This window comes from Poecilia reticulata, chromosome 8 (genome assembly GCF_904066995.2).
Source record: "Poecilia reticulata chromosome 8, P_reticulata-male-v2, whole genome shotgun sequence".
NCBI lineage: Eukaryota > Metazoa > Chordata > Actinopteri > Cyprinodontiformes > Poeciliidae > Poecilia > Poecilia reticulata.
Window position 1 is genome coordinate 25,417,527 of NC_088837.1, and position 24,982 is coordinate 25,442,508.

The following is a 24,982-nucleotide window of genomic DNA, read 5'->3' on the forward strand; positions in this document are numbered from 1 at the left end:
GAAGAAGCTGACGGAAAATTCAGCCTAGATCTTTGATGAAGCCGTGAAATATAACGCATTTCTCCAAAAATTGGAGGTTTGATTGTTTAAAGTCTTCTGTACCCTGAACATGCAGGCTGGAAAGAAAGTACACCCCTGTTTTACCCCTGGGGCAGCAACTGTTACCGTCCATCAATCTGGGAAGAGTTAGGTGTCCAACATTCAGTCAGAAGGTTAAAGGTCGTGGTCAGCAGGTTAAAGGTCGTGGTGGGGATTTTAGAGGAAGAATAAACCAGGACCAGAATAAACTAGACAGTAAAGTATTATATATTATCAATTATGACAGATTTACACTGCAAAAACACAAAATCTTATCAGGGATTTTTGTGTAGTTTTTAATGCAGTTATCGCAGCATTCTGGAAATAAGACATAATTAACATACAAGTAACTTTTCAGCCAGATGTTTTAGCCCAATAATTCCTTAAATTGATGAAAAATTACTATATCATTTCACTGATAACATGGGAAAATGTCCTGTTATAAGTGAAATAATCTGCCAGTGGATCTAGTACTTTTAATTTAATTATTTACTGCAAAGTTACTTGTAAGTTAGTTTTGTCATATTTCTGAGACATGATCTGTAAAGATCAATCTCCTCCACTTTCTCCCTGTGCTGCTGTTGCTGTCTGAAGAAAAGAACCAGAACAACCAATCAGAGCCAGAGAGCAGGTCTTGGCGCTGTCAATCACCCTTGTGAACGCACTGCTAAACGTGGTAATGGTGGAGAAACAACTTACGGTTACAGAAAAACCGTTTTTTCGCCTTCATTGATGGCTATGCTAACTAGCCTGAGCATTTACAACAGGAGAGATGTTAATGCATGAGCATGATTGACAGCGCTAAGCCCCTCCTCCTGGCGCTGGTTGTTCTAGTTACAACTGGGAGCACTGGTTTGGCAGCTGCAGATCTAATGTCTGACTGTATTTTATTTAGTTTCTAGTGCAAATATCTTGGTACACTTAAATTAAGAAAAACAAGTAAATTTCATGTCACTAGTTCCACTGGCAGATAAATTCACTTGTAATGAGACATTTTATGTCATCAGTGAATGAATGGAACTAATGATTTTTCATCGATATTAAATAATTATTGGCTTAAAACAAGCTCATATGTGTTGCTTTAGTTTCATCTTATTTTAAGTGGAAACTAAAAACTGGACAAAAACACTTTTAAGATTTTGTGTTTTTACAGTGTAGCAGTGATTTGGCCATGAAACCGAGTCAGAACCGATGACCTCTGACCTGCTGGGTAACTAGAATAAATGACATTAGTTGAGTTTCTGCACAGCTGAGCTTTGATTTAATCTGTTTTTTATTTTCTCTCTCCTACAAAATGCAGATTTCATGTTAATCTCAAACTTTTGTCATGAAAACTTCAACTTTACCTTTTTCTGGAGGTCGTGGGAGGAGAAGGAACAAACTAATCAGCCTGGCGAGTGAAAATCACTCTGAGTGTTTGTGACTTTAAGCTGCAGATGTACGACCTGCTTCCTGAGCTCCAGCATCGCTGGATGTGTGTGCATATGGGCCGACATGTGTGTGTGCTTAATTAATATTTAAGCCACCTTCAGCGCACCCTGGAAACGAAGTAAAGGGGATTGTGTTCTCATGGATCCTTTAATCCACTGAATTAGCAGTTTAATAACAAGAAGCCATTTGTAGATTAGTAAGATCAAGCTTCCAAGACATGCTTGTGTACAATCTACTTAAATGCTTTGATTTTTGATGTTGGAAAACTTCCGCGCTGCGCAGACAGCGGGGCCGTGGGCGTGCACGCCGCCCTGCGCTCACAGCCGTCAGGGCTCTCCTGATATTATTTCATTATATTTTGGATTACTGCTGAAATGATTAGTTGATTAAATGAAGCATGGGGAATTAATCAATAGCACTTTTTGATTGACAGTATCATAATTCAAGCAGAGCTGCAGCCTGCAGAGCTCCTTCTGATCGCCGCAGATCTGCTGATTTCCTCGCTGGCTTTATTACAGCAGCGCTCTCAAATTGTCCCCTTTGTCCTCTTTTTATAAGCTGGTGTCGCTGCAAAGCCACAGCAGGCGTGTGGGGAAATCACCCAGCATGCACCAGGGCAACAGGCCCATTTAATTCCAGCGCCTGCATTACCACTTTTAATTGTTTAATTCTACACTTTCCACTCTTTCCAGGCACTTTTTCTTCTTGGAATTAGCTTTAATGTGGTCACACTGCAGGTGCACGGAGCAGGTAGTTCATTAGTCCGAAGGTTCCAGGTTTGAATCTCGCTCTGACTTGACAAATTGTGTGGAAGCTTTATTGATCAAGACACTGAACCCCAATTTGTTCTCAATGAGTGGAAATGCAGAGCATTGCTGTTATAAATTACCACATTAAATAGATAACCTGCTTTAATGTTTTAACAATCTGCTTGTTTTGCTTCTGCTCCTATTGTCTCCTAAATGCAGACTCAACATCTTTTTAATGTCTTCTCTTTGTTGCTGCACTGAAGCCTTTTGTCTGATGGTCCCATAAAGAAACATTAACTCGCCGTTTTTTCTCAGGTGATGTCTTAGAAAGAAGCTAAAACTAAATCCGAGGCTTTCGTGGAGCAAATGTTTCCGTTCTCTAATGGAGGATAAAACTGTGGTGGATCGACGGCGGCGGACATTAGAGGGAATAATCTTAAACCAATCAGCTGCAGGATTAACCCCTTCATGACAATAATCAAACTGCAAAAACACTAAATGTTACCAAGTGTTTTTGCTAGTTTGTAGTGCAAATACTTTTGAAATGAGACAAAATTAACTTACAAGTAACTTTTCGGTAAGATCAGATTTAAAAAAAAAAAATTCCTTAATTATAATTTTTTATTTTATTTTAAAGTACTAGTTCCACAGGGAGATTATTTAACTTGTGACACGGAAAGAAATTCTTGTTATAAGTGAAATAATCTGCCTTAATCAGTATTAAAAATTATTCACTTAAGCTCCTACATATTTCTAAAAAGTTACTTTTTTGTCAGTTTTGTCTTATTTCAAGTTTAATAAGAGATAAAACCAAAATACTTAATAAAATTTAGTTTTTTCATTGTATCCTGAAATTTTACTAACAAAAATGCTAAAAAAAAAATGTCCTACCTGATGGGATTTATATCTAAGATTGAGCTTAAAAAATGTATTTAGGACATTAAATTAAATAAAAATTCAGCGTAAGGTTTTGTGTTTTTGCAGTGCAGCTGTGTTTCAGGTGTTGAATGGAGGAAATTGAGACATAAATCAGGTTCCTTCAAAATAAAGCACAACGTGATCTTCGCTCGGCCTCGTCTGCTGAGCCAACGTGTAAAACTGGATCTTGTGAGGTCTTCAGATTCGCCGTGCTCAACGTTTTTTCTGCAGCTTATTTAGACTTTGAAGACTTTTACAGAAGTGAAATCTGGCTTGAAGTTTCTCCTTTCAGCTTGAACCGACATAAAAAGCTCCGAATCCAGAGCAGCTGCAGGTGCTGCACTTTGTTCTGCTGCTTTCTCACATTTAAAGAATAATTCAGGGGTAACCTGGATCCGCAAACATCTGCAAGCTTTTTTCCATGTCGGCATGAAGAGCGGGAACTTGTTGATCTGGAAATCTGACTATCGTAGCTCTAGATTTCATAGTTTATCTTGATTTATTTCTTTGCTAAAAATCTTGGTATTTAAAGGTTTTACTGAAACATAATTTGTTATAATGTCTCAATAAGTTGGAATAAATCTAAAAATGTTAATTTAATCCATTCATATAAAAGATTCAACATATTTTACATGATTGTAACTTTAAATATCTCAGAATATATAAATATGGACCAGCTGACCAGCAGTTCTGTGCAGAATCTGCTCTCTGTGTTTGATGCATCAATGCAGCATCTGTGAAAAGATGTGAAATTAAAGTGTTTTTAAAATCATGTGAAACATTATCTACATTATCTGAAACATGCACTGCAAAAAACCTAAATGTCAGTAAGTATTTCTGGTCCAGTTTCTATTTGTACACTTCAAAACAGACAAAACTAACTTAAAAGTTTGTTTTCAATACAAAATTCATTAATGTTTATTTGGCACATTAATTTATAACAAAATATTCTCCTGTAAATAAAATAATCTCACAAAGGAATTAATACTTTTCAAATCAATGTTAAGGAATTATTGACTTGTGACTGAATTATTGAAAACAATCTTATATCTCATTTTATCTCATTTCAAGTGTATAAAGTTATGAGCATTAAAAAAAAGAGCTAAAATACTTTAGATTTGTGTTTTTTCAGTGCATATTATGTATTATTAATCATTTATGCATTTTATCATCTTTTTTCTATGCATAATAAATACTTAGTATGAAAACAGGTGGTGTTTTCAGACTAAACATCTACTTCTTCTCCATATGAAGCCACGTTTGACTGAAAACAAAACTTTAGACTTTAGACAGTCCAGTCCTTTTTCTTCTTTTCTGGCTCTTATTTCTACTGTACTTTTTCCTTCCACTCAACATTCCTTGCGGATAGGTTGGATACAGCCCTCAGCTTCTTTAGCTGTGACCTTTGTCTATTTTCCCCTCCAGTCTCAGTGACGTCTGTCAAGTCAGCATTCTTCTCCATGACAGTTCAGAGCAAAACATCCTTTTTTTTATTGGTTTAACGTAACATTTTGTAATGAAATAGATCTTTATTTGAGTTTCTGTTTCTGAGCTGAATTGCTGAAACCTGTAATATGTTTGACGATTTAACTCTGAGATGTTCTCAGAAGAAAACGTACGTTTAAAACCGAAAGCTGCAAGTGTTTCTGGGTGTTCAAAGCGTTGATGTGTTTTGCATCAATAGTAGATTCTCACACACACACACACACACACACACACACACTCTCAGATCCCATCTCCTCTATCAGGGCTTGGCGTCATCATTTGCCAGCGATGACAGCTGCCTCAGTTTAACCGCTGCAGATCAGCGTGTCACCGCCGCCGTGTTTCCTAATCATCCTCACGCAGAAAATCTCCGTCTTTGTTGGCGCTCGCTGATAGCGTCGGTGTTATCCCCCGACTCTCCCACCCGGCCAATATCGGAGATTGATTGCCTTTGTCTTGTTATCGGGGTCGTTTAGGTGAGATTGACACATGCTCACAGGATAAGGAGGCTCTGCAGGCCTCACACACTCTCGTTGTGTGTGTGTGTGTGTGTGTGTGTGTGTGTGAGGTACAGTACGGTGGTGTGGTTTTAAACATGCATGATGACCTGAATGAATTGTTGATGATGAATAATCAGCTGCATCACGTTGGAGGCTGTAAATAGGTCAAAACGACTTCTCCGTGCTTCGCTTTGTTTTTGGTAGAAATGCAGAAAATCACTTTTCATTTTCCACAATAAAAAAACAAAAAAAAACCAGAGAAAATCCTTGAAATGTTGCTCCGCTCTGTAAATCCACCGCTGGAAGCCCAACCTCGGCTTTTCTCTCCACCAAACTGATGCGGAGGAGAAGAAATAAAGATCTCAGGCGGGCAAATGTTTGTTGCACACTGAATCTTCTTGGCCACTCTGCTTGGCGGTTGCTAGGCGGGGTGGCTTCATGCTCTGCACACTCGCCACACATCCTAAATAATTCACACTCTACTTGAGAATTCTCCAACGGACTCACTGCCGCCATTAGACACTCTCTGGCTGCCAGTTTTTCTGTTCTTATTTCAAGGGGGGGCTCCGGGTTTTCTCTGACTCCCGTCCTCACCGTGGAGGAAGAGAAGAAGAAGAAGAAGAAAGAGGAGGAGGAGGAGGATGAAGCAGCGGTGTGCTGGCGTGTTCAGGAGGGGAAGAAATGAAAAACGAGCAATATCTCAGGTCGATGGGAGTTCATGGACAATCCAATATATAAAAGCAGGTTTACATGCATAACGCCTTCAACATTAAGATTTTTCACAGAGTTCAGCAGATTCACCAGAACTCTCCCTCAACTAGTTTTCTTTTTTTTAATCTGAGATGCCTCTTTGACAATGTCTCCCTCATGCAAAATGCATGAGCGCTCGCCGATCGATACGGGCCCTTTAATCTCTCCACATAGACGGCTCACGCGCTCAGGCGTTGAACCCTCAGCCCTGGCAGCCGCCGCCGCAGCGCAGATCAGAGGGGTGGGGGGGGCAAAGCCATCAGCCGCGGCCCCCGGGGGGTCTCTGGTCCCAAACATCGCCGTCCTCTGAACCGCCGGGCTCCATCCCGCGCCACGCTGATCGCCAAACAGGTAGACGGCAGATCTACCAGAAGGCGATTCTTATCGCCTCAAAGCCGTAGAGCTGCAGCAGAGCAGCCAGGCTCTTTGTCATTTCGGGTCGAACCAAAACCGAGATGTTCTCAAGTGCCGGTTGCTCCCGAATGTTTTGATAAGATGCATTAACAAACTGTCAAAATACTAATTCATAGCTATGTAGTGATAAATACTTAATAAAACTCAGTAGAATCAGTCACTCCAGGATTTTGTGATTGTTTTTGTGATTTTTCTGCAATTAAAATCTCTGATTTTATGGTGATAATTTAGAAATATTTGCAAGGAATTTTGCATCATTTTTTACTTTTTGTTACTCTGCAAAAAAACAAAATCTTACTAAAATCTTATTAAATTACAATCTCACTGTTGATTTTCTGTGAATTTCTGCAAAAAACTGAAGGGAGTGATTGAAGTAATTTGGTGTCTGGAGTTGAGAGGGCCACTTTTAAAGCTACAGCGGGCCGGGTTTGGCCCCCGAGCCTTGAGTTTGACACTCTGGATCTGCAGCTGCCGCCATCCAGCCGACTGTTGGAGCGTTTAAGACTGAAACATCAAAACACCTCAGTGGACTGATCCGACAAAAACACTGAGTCCTCCTTTGTGCTATATATCTCCACTGATGAGTCAGTCGCTTTTACATCCGGCCCGCTGACCCAAATACTGAAACAGCACCAAATGTGGATTAAAAATAGTCCCCAATAAAAGCGCCTCTCCTCTGTGTTTGAACAGTGCTGCTTGTTAAAGCCCAACTGTTTCAGGAAAAACACGCTCGGTCCTTCTAACGAGGCGTGTGGTTTCTGTGAATCATGTTTATTGTACATATAAAAAGTCATTTTGTAGGTTAGCTGGGGTTATTTTAGCGCTTTAGCATTCAGGAACAGCGACTGGTGAACCGACACGACGACGATCAGAGCAGAAAAAAACCAAACTGATCCAAAAAAGAACTGCAGAATCATATCTGCAACATCACAGAGTCCATGGATGCAGCTTTTGAATGCGATGCATTCATGATTACAGATGTGCAGCAGCTGGATGGATCCTTAAAGCCGAACCAGGAGAGTTAAGAGAACATTGTGATGTGGGGAAAAGTGAGGAAAACCTTGATGATTCTCCACTGATGTCATCTCAGGGCTCAGGTTTATCATCACAGAGGCCACCATTTCCATTATTACACTGCAAAAACACAAAATATCACCAAGTATTTCTGTCTGGTTTTTAGTGCAAATATCTTAGCGCTCTAAAAATAATACAAAAATAACTTAAAACCTAGTTCCACTGGCTGATTATTTCACTTGTAACAAGACATTTTTCCTGTTTCTAAGTGAAATCTGCTGGTGGATCTACTGAGGACTTTTTTATGCAAATTAAGGAATAATTGACTGACAACCAGCTCCTGCATCTTGTTTAAATGTTACTTTTAAGTTAATTTTGTCGTATTTTAAGTGTACGAGGTTAATGGCTTTAGAAACTAGATGGAAAAAAATCTTATAATAGTTCAAGCACCAAATATACTGCAACGTGTAACTAAACACTGATAAACTTACAAATACTTCTATGTTTGTTTCTGTGTAAATTTTAAGGGGGGCGGGGTTTCAGCCAATCAGCACCAAGGAAAATGAATGGCAGCCCTTGATTCGCTGCTTGGCGTGTCGAGCAGCGGTTCCATCTCAGGTTCCCATTTTCTTTTGAATATTTGAGATTATCTTTGTGGAAAAATCTGCAAATATCTCGTCACTTGCGTCAAGCTGTAGAAAAAGCTGTTTAGAAAGTTTGATGTTTCACCTTCAATGGTAAAGTGAATATTTGACAAAACAATGATTTTGTTTTGCTTTTGCACATTCAGAGCTCATTTTTGTTGAATGGACTTTTTAGCTCTCAATTTGTTGCATCAAACTTCAACTGTGGGCTGAAACAGCTGATGAAGACACGTTAGCCTAGCGCTTCTTTAGCCGTGCTCTGCATCATCTTTTGAATTTTAATGGCAACATTAGCGCCATCGCCACCTGCTGGCCCAGCTTTTCTGAATGGAATCCCCAAAACACTGATGCTTTTTTTTTTTTCACAGAATGAGGAATAAAGTCTGGGTGAAAATATTTAGATTTGTGGAGCCAAGAACAGATGAAAGTTAAAAACATGGTGTAAAATGAGCAGCTTGTTAATAGGAGGAAATGAAACAACAATCAGAGTCTCTTCCTCCAAAGCTCTGAGTGTAAACTAGAATCCTGTGATTACATTTGGATTAACTTTTCTGCTGATGCATTCATATCTAGTTGGAGCTCCTCCAGGAGGAGCTAATTTGCAGCTGCACTTAACTACAGCTTGCTAATGAATAAACTGGCTTTTCAATTCAATCCCTCCCACCTTCCCTCTTAACATTTTACAAGTTTTATTGCAGTGGCATTTAAAAATAGATGAGGAGAAAGGATTGCATTGTTATGTTTTGTATCTTAATAAAAAAAGGGACAATCTGTTCTGGTTAGTGGAGTTAACTGGAGCGTTTATTGTAAAGGCGAGCGAAGGTGTAGAAAGTTGAATATTTCCACCAGGCTGCAGCAGAGCGTTTGAACGGAGCGAAGCTGGCTGGTAGGCGGCTGGAGTTCACTTGGATTTGGGTTAAATCGACGTTTTGTTTCATGAGTTTCAGATCCAGATTAGTTATGTGGGATTTTACATACAGAGGAAGATTGCAGTGGCTCCCTTTTTATCAACACTTTTGTTTACTCTGGATGCGCCAAATGCAGGATTTAGTGTCACATTTGTCTGAGTGTCTGGCGCCTTCTCTGAGCTGCTCTGATTATCAGCCATTTTGAAGCCGTTACTCATTTTTGCCAGTCGTTTACTTGTTTCTGAGGCTTTGTCATTTCTGTGCCGCGTGTTGCTTTGATCACGTTTGGTACAAGCGGCTTCAGGAAACAAAAGCAGCAGTGATGAAGGTTTCTTTAGATCTGTGCTGTTTGTAAATATTAAATTAGAAAGGAGGCGTTATTATATTAAAAAAGACGTTTCTGAAGCAGGAAAAGGGGAAAAATCTGCATGTTTTTGCATTTTCTGGGTCATGCAAAGGCCTGAATGAGCCTGGATGAAACAGAGGGCTATCAGTTAAGTGGAGTATACGGAGGCCCACCTCCGGATAAAGCGTGGCGGTTTAGAAATGATCCAATATGGCTGATGCATCAGCTCAGCCTCCCCATTGTCTCCCCCTCTCTCTCTCTCCCCATAATGCAGCGCAGCTTTTGTTCACTCATTCTTTTAACCGTTTCTTTGGCTGCGAGTTGTCACGGCGGGACAAATTAAGGAAGCGGTAATAGGGTTATGTCAAGTAGACGGAGGTGCCGGCTCTGTGTGGATGCCTCCCTCCTTCTGTCTCTGTGAAAGGTTACCGCGCTCGCCAGGGTTTAGTCTCCCCCGCTGTAATGAGAAAGGCAAAAGACAAGCCTCTATCAGTCCTGCAACACCTACTGACAGATAGCATTTGGAGAGTGGAGAAAAAGACGCATTAGGGAAAGAGCGAGAGAGCGTCACAGGAAGTAATACGGAAGCATGAGCATGACTGATCGCGGCGGACATGCTTGACCAGGAAAAACAATCCTTCTCGCCGAGGGAGCGGCGCCGTAACATTTACCTATATGACACCTTCACGTCTGTATATGTATGTTTGTAATTTTCTCTCTCCTGGATCTGCACCTTGCAGAGTTTGACACTTTAACATCTTCTGCTGAACTATTGATATTATAGCTTCGACGGGGCAGCATAAAAACCAGACATCTTTTAAAATATTGAGCAGGAATCGCAACATTATGGTTCCAGATAATATTACATTCATGACTCCCACTCAGAGATATTACGCTCACATTTCTTCCACGTCCTTTGGGCAGATTTTCTGAAACCCTTTCTCTTCCAGCCTCCGTCGTTCCAGAGAGATGATGTCCGAGGAAAATCTCCCTGTAGGGATGATGGCGGGGAAACCGGCCGGGATGCAGGGTCAGCGTTATGCATGTAGCGAGTGATGTGGTCAGAGGGCAGGGCTGGATGTTAGGTAACGCCAGCAGACGCTGCAGGCGCTTCAATCTACAACTGAGAGTTTTATATCGCCACAAAAAACCCATTTAGAGCCGGAGACGCACCAGCAGAGATACAAACACTGAGAGAAACACACTTGGAGTGAGGCAGAGGCAAACACCCACTCAGACGTTATATTTAGAGCTTCTATTTAAGTTCCCAAAACACAAGAGGAGCTTACCAAACTCGACAAAAACACACATGGTTAAAAAGTGCTACATAACACACTCAGCAGTCCCTGTAAGAGAAGGCGTTTTGGTAGAAGCGCCGTTTGAGAGGTGATTCAGAGGACAGCGTTTATTTAACCACAGAGAGATCGACTGGAGGAAACTCAGAGCAACGACCTCGACAGTAAGATCTGTGTTGAATCTCTATGTAACAGATTTAGATTCAGATAGTTGGTCAGCGTTCAGACGGAGCGTTTTACTGTAATTTCATTCATGCAATCAGTTACAAAGACCACAATCTAAATCTGTATCCATGTAGAAAACAGTCAGCATGTGATTAGGAATGCACCGATTCACTTTTTCACTTCCGGTACCGATGCAGATATCTGAGCTTCAGTATCGGCAGATATCGATCTGACTCAGAAAGACAGTCCTGAAATAATTTAAAACATTTATGGTTTTTATACACAGAGATAAATGTAATGAATTACAAACTTATTTGCACCAATACAACACATTGAAAAATACCAATAGCTTCACCAAACATGAAAAATCAACTTTTAATTTGTTCAGCCAGTGCAATTAGGAGTAAGAAACTGACCAAAATAACTGCTTTGGTCAAACATATGAAACATATAATGTAAAGTAAATAATGAAGCATGATGTCAGTACAAAGTACAAAGCATTGAATTGAACAAAGTCTGGATTTTTTAAAATATCAGGACGAGACAGATTTTAAAATTGGGTCGGTTGAGTTTTATTGTAACAAATGTACATATTTTTCTGGCGTCCTGGAGGCTTTCTGGAAAAGCAAGATGTGAGTTTTGACCAGAACTACAGCAGACAGACAGCATTCATAGGAGCTCCTCTAAAAACGTTTATAACCGCTTATAACCGTTTATAACCGCAAATTCTCCATCTTTACATAACAGTGAACAATAGCTGCTTTGCAGACGCCAACCAGTAGCGAATCAAGAGGCAGTGAAGCACTGAAGTATTTTAACTTCCCAGGTTGCATTTTCAATATTTTAATGATATTTTTCATTTCCTGACAAACAAATTGTCGTCTTTAACCTGTGGTCTGGAATCTCATTTGTGTCAAATTTAACAAAAACATAGAATTTATGTGGATAAATCCAGACAGTATGTAAATATTCACACACAGATAGAGCTGTGAATGTCATTTCACTGCAACATTATTGTTTCTTATCGATCTACTCGCCTCAGAAGCTCCTTCTCCTGCTGCAACCTTGTTTGATCGGTTCGGTCCTGTGCATGAACTTGTGTAAACTCTGCCAGGCTGACAGCGATTGTATGTTTTTCTTCCCTTAAAGCTTGTAAAGGTGAGCTTACAAACTTCAGCGCAAATGCAGGGAATTTTTCAGTTCCAGGGCACAAACTGAAATCTGGGAGCTTACAGAAATGAATATTAATGCACAAGTTGGCAGAACTACAGTCGGGGATGTATGTGGATGTAAAAGGTCACAGAGTTGGATCCAGGTTATAAAATAAAATGCATTTATTTTTGCTCAGGAAAAAGTTGAAATGTGGATTTTAAAATATATTTATATATATATACACCTTGGTTTAAACTTTGTCAACTTTTTTCTTCTTCAGTCTGATCCTTTTTCAACAAACTAAATGGTAATTATTGTGTAAAATGTAAAAATTACTGCCAGAATATTTCACATTTAAAAATAGAGCTATGAAGTTTAATTAATTATCATAATTTAACCGCATATATGCTCTTTGGTATATATTTTTTTTAAATTTAAATACACTTTTTTGAGGTTTAATGTTATTCCCTCATCTGAACATACCAATGGTGTTGATTTGATTATTTCATGCATGTTTGAGAAATACTTTAATCTCCATGGCAACCATTCAGCTGTGAAAAACACCTGGGTGGACCTAGCCCTGCCTCTGAGGCACAGCTCCTCCCCCACTCAGCTCCTTCAGACTAGCCAGGAGCAATTAGCAAGCAGCTGGTGGATCAGCTGAGCTCATTATAGCTCAGCTGCTCAGAGCAACGCTGGTAAAAGAGGAGCGAGTTTCAGAAAGAGCAGACGTTTTTAAAGAGACTCAGGCCCAATTTCAAGGCGTTAAATGACAAAGTCAAATTTCTTTTAATATGTACAGCATTTTTATAACAATTGAAGTTAACATAGTTGCTTGGTTATGCTATAAATTGGCACTGTGTGCCTGGAAAACACATAATGCTGCCCCTTTACAGGTTTCAGGGTGAAATATTGATACGTAAAACCCCGATATGTCTTAAAACTCCAGCAGAAACGCATTCACCACGCTCAGTGGAGGCATGTTACACACTGCTGCTTGTAGATCCGCAGACACACTCGCGTGTTCACACGTTCCTCGACACCTCCCGGCCCGGCTGTGGTTTGTTACGCTCCCTTCTAATATGATATGTGTGTGCAGGAGGCCTCTGTGGCCCAGTGAGTCTGACAGTATTGATGTACCATTTCTCACCTGCCGCTGCTAAATATGAGAGCATGGTAGCTGCAGCGTGAACCCCTGACCCCTCTGGGAGACACACCGGCATTCACAGTTGTGGGAAATAGGTCTCTGGTTCCCTAAATGCCTGTTTAGAGTAATGGTCAAAGGTATGCCTGCTGGAAGGGAACATTACTGGGCATGACCAATCTGCTCCCAAATGGAATACACTTTATGTCACTGCACCAATCTATGTAATTGACTTGGCGTTGGGCTGAAGCCATTATGGTTGAGGGTACTTTTTTTTTACAGAACGTCAATGAAAAGTGAAATGCATGAGGATGGTATATTCTGAGAATGATTGCTTTGGACAGATCTGAATTGTGGGACATTTTGTCCATAAAGAACACCTGATATGTTAAATGTGCTTGTCAGGCAGCACATCCTGTCTGCCGTCTCGGTCCCCGGGATCCAAAGGACTGCTGGTTTGCACAGCATCCCGGGAGTATTCAATCTATCCACCGAATCGGGGACTGATTTAGGGCCGAGACAACAGGTGAATGCAATTAACTAGGTGGCAGAAGAAGGAAGCAGCAGCTCTCAGGACCCTGAGGATTGGATTGGAGAACAGTGGTCTGACTTATTGATTGGTACTAAACTTAGCAATGGCATGATTACAGTGCTGCCTGGACGCTGTGTGTCTGAAAGTGAAAAAATGTAGTTTATTTGGTTGGTTTCGGTTCTGGATGCACATACTTAGGCTGACTTTAACGCTGACTTTTATTTCTTTAAAAATATTTTGTTAAAATTGTCACTATGACCTCACAGTAACATGCGAGTCAGTTGATCTAATCCTCTGGCTCCTCCCAGGGCTCCCAGTGGTCCTACCGACCAATCACCAACCAACCAGAGGTAGGAGGTGGGCCTTAGCGCTGTCCATCATGCTTATGTATACCGTCGTTCAGCTCAGGGTTACTGGTGTGCAGCAGCTAATAGCAGAAAAACAACCCAACGTTACAGGAAAACTGCAGATTCCTTGGAATCTCGGCAAACAAAGAATAGATGAGAAAAAACAACATATTTAGAAGTTTATAGAAATAACCACCTTGTAATTTTTTACGTTTGGAATGACACGGTGCGAGGCCATCTACTAACAAAAATACCACACGGTTTATTTTGTGTTAGAGAGTTTTCCAACTTCTGATTGCTTCAGTTGAAGAAATGTTCCCTGATTTCAAAACTTTAGCCATAATTCCCGTCAATGTCCAGAGACGTTTGATCGCACACAACTAGGTGTGCTGTTCAGATCAACTGAATTTTTTTCTTCCACAGATTTTTGAAGGTGTTGAATGAGGAAAAAATAGCAAAATTCTGCAAATATTTCTAAAGTAGCAACATAAAATCAATTTTGATTGCAAAAAATCACTAAGAGACTGGATTAGAAATCAAGCCTCAGATGAACGTATTATTATTGTTTGACTTAAAATTGGTCAAAGCTGATGAAAATGAATGTATCCATCTGCATTTATCTGTCAGTAAGTGCAGTTTGTATGTTTAAAGATGCATTTCTGAGCCTGGAAACCCCCCAGAGACGATCATTTTAAAACCCAACAGCGTTACGAATGTGTGAGGATCCTCCTTTAAGTGCTGCTTTTTGTCTCTCGGTTTCCCTGCGAGTAAACGCGAGTAGCCAGGCTAACCCATTAGCCTCTCCATGTACATGCAGGAGTCACACGCACCACGTGACGCCGCCCCCACGAGCGACTCTGAATTTTTCATCATTGATCTGATGTGATTTCCATGCCTGGCCGTCTCTCCGCCCTGTCAGCTCTCTCTCCATCACAGCCTCGGTTGGCCTGCGGGGCTAACGGGGCGTGAGCCGTCGCCCCCTGTTTGTTGTTCCCCCACCATGCTCCAACAGCACTCTTCCCTGTCTTCCGCCCACCACCTCGGGCGATCACACGCACCTTGGCTCGGACGCTTTGTAGCCACAAGCATGCTGGACCTTTGGATGAGAGGCTGGTAAAACGCTCAATGTATTGACACTGACTGTCCGGCGCTATAAAGCTCCATCACCCCTCCTCCTTTTTGTCTTGTCTGAGCAGCCACAGCAGCAGCGGTTGTGTGTGTGTGAGTGTTTTAGGGGTAGCATAGAGGGTTGATATATGACTGCGTGGGAGGTACAGTCAGTACCCTTCGGCTCCTTCTCTGCCGTCTCCAGTCGAGGCTTTGGAAACGTCCTAATATCAGGCCAGAAGTCGGTGAGCGATGGCCGCAGCCAACCTGCTGATCTTAGCAGCGGCTGCATTAGTTCGCCATAAAGAAACTGTGATTGCGAGACGCAGCGGGCGAAGACATATGAGGATGAATGACACCATATAAAAGGCAAACTCTGTTGCGGGATGCATTAGAGAGGCTGAGCTCCAAACAGCCTCACATCCAGCTGAAGCTCTTCCTGTTCCAAATTTCAATCCATGCATTAGAAGTTGACGGCTTCAGGGGGAGAAAAAAGATACTTCACTCTGTCGGTTATTGGCATCTGAAGATAGGTGGGAGATGAATGCGGCTCGTTTGGTGCAAAGACTGAGGAAGAGCGCTCACGTTCTCGTGCATCACATGTGTGACTGTGTGCTGGTTCTCCGTTGTGTTTGTGTGGATGAAAGCTGCAGCCCCCCCTGTGGACTGCTTCCTAATTACTCAGATCTGCGCTCAAAGTGAAGAAATAATGAACGAGGGCTTTAATTATGCCTCCAGACAAAGGATCCCCGATGCCTCCACCACACCGCCGGCATGCTGAGATGGGTGAGGGCAGGTTAAACAGGAGCCCCCCTCGTCTGGGCGCGCGGAGCCGGACAGCCTTGAACGCAGACGTCGGAGGGCAGGGCTTTAAAAAAAGGAAAAGATGAGCAACATAGGTTTGTTATCTCTAACAGATATGACACAACCTTTAATTAGCGGGGATCCCTGAAGCTCTGGGCCTGAGATATAATCAGCGGACCTTTAGCGAGAGCGCAACCCTTGGCTGTCTGGGTACCCCGAGGGCAGGCGCCCCCTCCTGCAGCGGGGCCGCCTGGCACTCCGGAGACGCCAGATAATGAGGAAGCCTGTCAGAGGGGCACTTCAAGGGTGCCCCTCCAAAGGCCTCGCGCTTCGGAACAAAATCCACCATCAGCAGACACCGCGGCTTTGTTTCCTGCTCAGAGTGTCCTGCAAGGTGGAGGCTCCCCTTCAGCCCCTGCAGTCTGTTCCCCGACCATATGGGGGATTTCATTAAGAACCCATATATTTACATATAAGTGCAAGGCGGAGACGAGTGCACAACGTCCGGCCCGACTCTGACCTGCTCGTGCTGCTCGAACTCTGGTGCTCGTCCTGATGGGGGAGCTGTGTCCATGTTGAAGCACCGAGTGCAGAGGTGGGAAGGAGCTGCTGCAGTCGGAAGATACTCAGCAGCCGCAGCTCCAGCACATTCAGGCAGGAATATGTGGATTTATTGCTGCTACATATAGGATCAAACCGGCGGCTTAAAAAAATGTAAATAAGTAAATAAAAGCAACACAGCAGGAGATCGAAGAGGATGTTCCTGTTTATGTAAAAGTCGGTGCTGAAGAATTTCCCAAACTATCACAGAATTAAAGGGAACAACTTGTACAATTAGAAACTCAAACAAGATGCAATGCAAAAAAACTAATTTTTACTAAGTACAGTGCTCAAAAAAATAAAGGGAACACTTAAACAACACAATATAACTCCAAGTAAATCAAACTTCTGTGAAATCAAACTGTCCACTTAGGAAGCAGCACTGATTGACAACGGGGACCCTCGTCGGGTCAATCAGTGTTGCTTCCTAAGTGGACAGTTTGATTTCACAGAAGTTTGATTTACTTGGAGTTATATTGTGTTGGTTAAGTGTTCCCTTTATTTTTTTGAGCAGTGTATTTCTATCTGGAGGAAATTTCTCAGTTCACTTGAAATAAGACAAAACTAACGTACAAGTAACTTTTAAGCCAGAATTAGGAGCTTGTTTTTAGTCTGTAATTCATTAATATTGATTAAAAAGTACTAGAACTGCTGGCAGATTATTTCACTTATAACATGGGAACAATTTATTCTAACAGGTGAAATAATCTGCCAGTGGAAATAGTACTTTTTCTATAGAATAGAATATTTTTATTTGCACATGCAAACAGTACAAAAACCACGACAGATAAAAAGAAACAGCTATGCAGGAGAAAGAAAGACGAGCCCAAAGGCTGATCAAGATCTGTAAAGTCAAAACACAAATTTATAAGAAACAATTAAAATCACATACCATTAAAAATTAACAGCATTTTTAAATGTTTTCTATTAATACTAATGAATTATTAACCTAAAACAAGTTGCATATCCTGCAACTTGTTATTTCCACCAGAAACCAAAAACACTTGGTAATATTTTGTGTTTTTACAGTGTAGTTTGATTCTCATACTGATTTTTTTTAATGATAAAGCTGCAGACGTGTTGAGAAATGTTCCAGTTATCAAGTGTTTTGTCAACCCTGCAGTCCAGGACAGATCTGTTTCCTGCCAGAACTGAATCGGGTTTTTCTGAACCAGTCCAAATCTATTGCAACAGAAGCTGTTCTGGGTGTGGCCCGGCTCCGGTTTAAACATAAAGGTCTTATGCAGTCTTGTGTTTTCAAAGAGTTTGCCAAGCTTGTGCTTGTTCATACATAGTGGAAGAGGAGAGCTGGATTCTTCCAGAGCAATTTGCAGCCGAGGATATCTGGGATCGAACCGGTTGTCTGGAGCTGGAGGAACGATTTCTCTTCCAGCAGGAGTAGAGAAAGTTCAAAACTGCAGAACTTTTCAGGTTTTCTCAGTGCATTGCATTAGACTATTATTAAAAAGTTGATTTGTGTTGTTAATTAATGTCTTATGTAACAGAACTGAGATGTTTTCCAGCCAGCAAGGATTTTTGCAGAAAAAGCTGCTGTTCAGTGGAAAATTAAGTGGAAGAAAAAACAGAAAATCCCAGCTGCCTGTGTGACATTTACACAGTCTGTGAAGATTTGGGGTGAAGGGTCAACTGTTTGTGGGGAAAGTTAAATCAGATGAAACTCATCTTGCTTTAGGTCAGTTAGAATTACCAAAATTATTTCCATCCATCCATCCATCCATTTTCTTTCACCCTTGTCCCTCAGTGGGGTCAGGAGGTGCTGGTGCCTCTCCAGCTAACGTGCCGGGCGAGAGGCGGGGTCACCCTGGACAGGTCGCCAGTCTGTCGCAGGGCAACACAGAGACACACAGGACACACAACCATGCACACACACACATTCACACCTAGGGACAATTTAGACAGACCAATTAACCTGACAGTCATGTTTTTGGACTGTGGGAGGAAACCGGAGTACCTGGAGAAAACCCACCATGCACAGGGAGAACATGGAGACTCCATGCAGAAAGACCGGGGCCGGGAATCGAACCCAGAACCTTCTTGCTGCAAGGCAACAGCTCTACCAACTGCACCACTGTGCAGCCCTACAATTATTTCTATTTGCTAAATGCCAGAAAACATATTGATATATTTTTTTAAATTTTATTTATGTTCCTAATGGCTCAATTACTTATTGATATAATTGAAATAAAGATTGACTTATATTTTATATTTTATACAACATGTTTTGTTAAATCTGTGTTTTGTTCTCTGATCAATCAGCTGAATGTGAGGAAAACATGTCAAAATGTTGTTATATTTTACTTTATCTCTGCTGTAGAATGTATAATAACACCACAAGATATTGTTAATAACAGTAAGAAATGATATCATATGATAGTGATATCTCTTTTTTTTCATCTCCACAAAGTGTGTGTGAAAATGTTTGAGTTTTACTGTGGACAAGGTGTAGAAACCTTAATGTTAAAGCTACCTGGACGGCCTGAACACCTGAGCCGTGCCACGTCGCACTGATGCAGTAATTCATGCCAAAGGAGCCCCAACCAAATACAGACCGACACACAGTTCAGGAGGACCATGTTCCTGTTCTGCTCAAACTCCAGCCGTAAACGAGGATCATCAAAATTAACCAAAAGTCTGAGTGAAACAAATTCACACAACGTATAAGTTTGATTTTCTTGAATTGAATTACTGAAATAAATTCCCCTTTTGATGACATTCTAATTTATCGAGCTGCACCGTCTCCCTTGGAAGCAGAACCGCCAAATATAAAGTTTTATGAGCGGAAGGTGCCACCGAGCGTTGCGGCTGGATCTGGAAGGTTTCCTTTTGGTTCTAATAAAGTTGTCTAAGGAATATCTCTTAGCAGCTGAAGCAGAACTGAACCAAACAGGTAGAACTGCAGAAGCAGCTGAGGGATGTCGCGTGCTCGGTCAAAGGAAATAAACAGTCGTCCTCCTGATGAAGAGTGAGTGTGCTGGTATTGATCAGCGGTCATACGATGAACAGGGAACCGGAATGTGCCGCCGATCGTTTGGGCCCCATTAGTCGCCGCTTGTATTGCCTCTGATTATTGCTGACGGTGCTTCCAGACCGTGTGATGGCTTTTTACTGCTGGAACTGCTGTTTTTGATTTCTTCCTTCATTTTTTTTTTTTTTTTTGAAGATGCACAGCACCGGATCTTGTCTCTCTAAAGCTGCGGCTTGTATACAGAGACGTTGGCGGATGTTTTTCAGAGGAGATTAAACCCAGATTTAAAAGCTTGTAACATGCACACCTGCTCAGATGCAATCCTGCCTCCAGGGTGTGTGTGTGTGGTTGCGTGTGTGTGTGTGTGTGTGTCAGGGTGAATCCTGTTCTGCAGCTCAGAAGATGCATGCTGCAGCCGCGGTGACAGTGATGATGATGGTGGTAATAATGATTATGCTGATTATTACCAGAAATGTGGTGACTGCATAATGGACGCTGGCTAAAGTGATGACGACAACGATCACTCCTCTTCTTCTTCTTCTCTTAGTGATCAACCGTGAGCTGTTTGCGGTTGTTGTTGATCTTTCTTTAATTGGCAGAGCTGCAGCGTGGGGAGTTAACTGAGGATATCTCTGCTGCGTTTGAGGGCTTTGATTTCACATGACAAAAAGAAAAAGGCACCGTTGAGAACATTCCAGCAACTCCCTTTGAAGGGAGTGATCTGGCAGTGCTCATTTGAATTATTAACTGGGTGAGACAGACAGACGTGGTGGAAAAAAGGGAGCAAATGAGCGAGAGACAGAAAAACACACAGACAGGGAGATGGATTCCCATCTTCAGCAGGCAGGGCGCTCAGCCTAAACCAGATCAGATATCTGTGAGGACTGATCTTCTGCATCAAACACTCAGGCCAATTATTCCCAACCAGAATGTATACTCGCAAGATAGCTGCCGGTGAGCTGGGCTTTTATTTGAATTAATAATGTCTTATTATCGGCTTCGTTTTTGAGCAACTACAGGCCAGTCGTCCCTCTGCTGCCTGCTTATTCAATCCGCAGAGGGAGTGTCCCAGGGAAAGTCAATTCTCCGATGAGAAACACCCCGTTATTACCGCCGCGCCGCAGAAAGTCCAGGTAACGACTGAAAGACGACAGACTGGAGATGAAACAAGCTGTTACAACAACGGCGTCTCACCAAAAATGATCCTGACAGATGTTTGCTTCAGCACACAGGCATGTTTAAGTCGGGCCGTTCTGTCGTGTGAAGATAGCATCCCTGTTTTAATCCTGCCTACACAGCTCAGATTGTTGCGCTGCTGCTGCTGAAACCCTGAAAAGGCCTGAAATCCTCGTTTCTTGGCTCGTCTGCAGTAAAGCCCTCCTGCTGTTCTGGGATCTAAAGATGGAGCCTTGCATGTCGTCCACAGGGACAGATTTGTGATTTTGGCCTTGATGAATTAAACATGTCTCGACTGCATTAACGAGCATTACAGGCTCAGTGGTGGCGACACCTTGCTGTACCCCGCTGGTGACCCGGGTTCCTCCAGACGCTGCTGAGGCATCGCGGTTATGAAACCGGCTTGGATCGCTTTCAAGAACGGATGACGTAGCGAAGCCGTCTTCTGCGTTCCCTTTGTCTGCCGCTTCTAACGGCGTATCAACCAGAATTAATCAGAGAACGGAAGCTCCAAGTCGCTTCTGGGCTCAGTGGCTGCAGAGTGATGTCACGACTGGGCCCAATAACCCGCCGTTGTTGTTTTAATGCATCTTTTCCTGCCATGCATGCATGTCCTTGAGTGCATGGGGTGAGGAGTGGCCACTGAGTGTGGACGTGGCAATTAAAACTGTCCCACAAGCTGCTAATGCCCCGGATCAGCTGTTCTAATGTTTGATGTATGAATCCACCGGGGACTTGATCAGCACCCCGACTCCCCCCGTCTTCATGTTACCACCACCTCCTTCATACCCCCACCCTAACCTACCCAACCCCTAGTCGTCTCTCCAACCCCTCCTCCTCCTCCTCCTCCTCCTCGGCGTGCACAGAACCTCCCCTTCTGTGTCTGAATGCTTATGTTGGCTTTTATCGCACACAAAGTAAACAGAGTCGCGGCAGCAGGGATAGTGAGAGAGAGCAGCAGCGATAAAGGTGGAACATGCACATTGTCTGCGCGCCGCTCGCCTCCATGCTGCATCTTCAGTAGAGACACAAAAGCCAGAGAGAAAGGAGAAATTTAAAAGGCGAGAGGAAGGCAGAGGGAAGGAAGTGATCCGAGGAGAGAGAGAGAGCAAGAGAGAGAGAGTGGGAGAGCCAGAGGAAAGAAAGAGCGAAGAGCGAAAGGATCTCCCTGCTAAATGCGCAAAGCGTCCCGTCACCCCACGCTGAGCTCCATGGCCAACTCGGGCTGCCTGCTGCTCTCCGGCTCCGGGATGCTGCCTCACTCGCTCCAGTGTCCCCCCGCGTTCCTCTACCTGCCCGAGGTAAGACTGAATGACGCTCGCCTCGCCGCCGTCTTCCTCCCTCCTCCTCCTCTTCCTCCTCCTCTTCCCCTCCATCCGTTCGCTTTCATTCCTCCGTGCGCTCCTCGGCAGCACGTGATAGCATCGCTCTCGCTTTGTGTTGTGGTACTCCCCCCACCCCCGCCGCCCCTCCTCCTCCCTCCCATCTAACCCTTGACCCTCACCCCGGCTTTGTGGATGGAAGAAACGAGGGAACGGGCGGAGAGCGTTTAGCTCTCCTCTTCCTCTCCTGGCTGCTCTGGTTTTTGGAGTGAAATTAAAGCGGTCAATTACTGTGACGTGGAGTCACGCAGTGTTTGTGTACATCCCTCGTTTCATGACTCATTGTGCTGGGAAACGCTGCTGCGAAACATTTCTTCCTCATCCTGACTTTTATCCGCAAATGGCTGCCAACTTTTTATAAAGTATGCTTCTTTTAATTTAGCGTTTTCATCTGAAACTTGCGGCCTGCAGGATGGCGATCACATGAATAATTATGTCTATCTCTGCAAATTAACATTGATTTTTCCTTCTTTTTTGTTCTTCTTCTTTTGGAAATTGATTCTGCCACTGATCCCCCTCGTTTCGTGAAACCTGAAGGCTGCAATTTTCACAAAAAAAAAAAAAAAAAAATCAACAAGGTGACTCCTCGGGGCCCCAGTGCCTGTCTGTCTGCTGAATAATTCACATGTTTTAATTCGGCGAGTTGGGGGATGATGGGTGGGCGGCTGGATGGGGGTCGGGGCGTCCAATTCCGGTTTTACTGCCGGCCGCATGTGCCGCAGTAAACAGAGTGTTGCCGCGGTGATTGAGGGAGGGACATAACGATGGAGCTGCTCCCGATTGAACTCCTGCTTCCCTCATTTCCGACCCCCCTCCACCCCCCTCAGCATCATGGTAATGGCCTCGCCGCCCTCCCACCCATCTGTCCAGAGCCGCGCGCCCCGCCGGCCAGGCGGAGAAGTGGGGGCGACCAGGTGCCGCCGACTGTACGGCAGCCAAAACCATCTCAACAGTTTTGTAGTCCCTTAATGAAACGACGCCTCTGAAGTCGTTAGTTGTCGTTTCTATCTGACTGAATGTGTCTGGAAATATTTCAGGATTGTCCCCAACACTGCAGCTGTAGTTTCCTTTCTGTGTTAGATATTTGTGTCAGAAGCTCACTGAGCCTCTTCCTACCTGTAAAAACGGGAATAAAGTGAGTGAGTTTAGGAGGGTTTACCTTCCACTACATCCCAAATCCTTAGGAAGCCTCCAGTGTGTGTGTGTGTGTGTGTGTGTGTGTGTGTGTATGCGTGTGTGTGTGTGTGTGTGTGTGTGTGTGTTTACGTCCAGTCCTTTAAAAGACCAAGACAGCTGAAATTGAAACTTCCTGCGTGCTATTTTCATGAAACATCCCTTTCTGTTTCAGACCCTTTCATGTCTCAGCAGCTTTTGTTCTTTCGCCTCTCCTGGATCTTTTTTCTCCTTTCCGGTAAATCCTCGCCCTGCAGCGCTGAGAGGGGAAACAACCCTCTGAATCACACTGTGGCCGGCATCCCGCCTCCTCCTCCTCCTCCTCCATTCCTCTTCCTCCCGCATCACCCATCAATGCTGCCTGTGCCCCCCCCGCCCCCGCCCCTCGCCACGGTGCAGAACTGCAGCATCGGCTCATGTAAGATGACAGCCAGTGAACAGAAGGGGAATAGATTGAGGTGATAGCCTCTGCCTCGCAGTTTGTTTGCATTTCAAATAAGACACTGTATTAAGTTGGGCTCCGAACAGCTTTGCTTATTATGTGCGAACATGGCGCCGCGTGAAATCACACCAACGCAGGAGTTTATTGCATAAAAGATTAGCAAAGCATACCTCCGTTGTGTTTGGGTGTGTGTTCACGGCCACTTTGCTTTAAATCACATGTGTCAAACTCAAGGCCCGGGGGCCAAATCCGGCACGCCGCAGCGTTTTATGTGGCCAGATGACACCAGTCAGTCCCTCCAGTTTTACATGACTACATGATCTCAAGAAAACACAAAAACATCAGAGTTGCTCTAGAAAGTATTACTGAAGTACTGCGAACGTCACTCATTTAGTATTTAAAAATTACATCATCAGATGGACCAAAATATGAAGTTATGTGGAAATGTTGGTAGTTTAAAGACCATAAAAATAAATCATAATTACAAGATGAAATCAGACAAATGAAACATTTTTCCAAATTTCTTTCAATATTAAATTGCAGCTGTGATTCCAAGAGCTGCTACTCTTACTGTCAAATTTCAAGAGTAGCACATCCAACCTAAAAGTCATTTTTTCCCCAAAATGTGACTAAAGTAAACGTAACTAAACATAACTTGTGATTTTATTGCAAATTTTCAAAACCTCAGGGTTGAAGTGATGCTACCTCCCATCTGCAGGTGGCAGTATCTTCCTTTTACTACGCAGTTCATCATTGATACGGCGAGTAACAAAAGTCACATTTACCGTTACACATAAGTGCAAATATTTCTAAATTAGCATCACAAAATTTGTGATTTTGATCACAAAGAATCACAGAAACGACCATGAAATCCTGGAGGGATTGATCATTGGTAAATGTGTTCAGTAATGTTTAGTTTGAAGAAATCAGAGATGGATATTTGTGAATATTTGAACAGTTTGCCAGGCTTTATGATGGTGACGTTGCAGCTGAGCTGGTCTCCCCTGCTGTGACGTTTGCTCAGAGCCGTCGGCTTCGGCCTCGTCCCTCCGCAGGATGATGTCACCCCTCCTCACCCCGGTTCGGATGGTGGAGGCTCCTTCCTTGAGTTATGGAGCTGGATATTGAGGGAGTTATGAATTACAGTGTGCTGAGGCTTTTATGGGACGCGCTGCTCGCTGGCCGCTGTAGGCCTGTATTAGAGTATAAATTTATTTATGCCGCGCGCCGGAGCTGACGGGCTAACTCAGGTTTGCTCCTGCTAGTTAGTAGCTGTCTTCTGAGTCATAAAAACATGGCATCTCATGGATTTTCTATTTACCAGGCGCTGGGTGGGCATATGGCACGGCTCGTAAACGTAACTCTATTATCTAAGACGATGCTGATGGGTGGGAAGCATGGCGTTACTTAAGTCTTGTTATTGTCTCCATGCCACATCTC

The 24,982-nt window shown here is 43.1% G+C and overlaps 1 protein-coding gene across 17 annotated transcripts in view; it reads left to right on the forward strand.

The window, feature by feature from the left end:
• The window catches only part of rbfox3a (RNA binding fox-1 homolog 3a), a 553,564-nt gene that overhangs the window by 430,912 nt on the left and 97,670 nt on the right, over positions 1-24,982 (forward strand). The window contains exon 1 of one of the 17 annotated variants that reach the window (XM_008416527.3): positions 21,460-21,846. The exons of 15 other annotated variants lie outside the window; for them this stretch is intronic. In XM_008416527.3, the coding sequence (XP_008414749.1) occupies positions 21,721-21,846 (126 nt within the window). In that variant the 5' untranslated portion in view covers positions 21,460-21,720. Of the gene's footprint in view, positions 1-21,459; positions 21,847-24,982 lie in introns of those variants that run through there. One more of the 17 variants, XM_081610326.1, reaches the window with a different exon arrangement.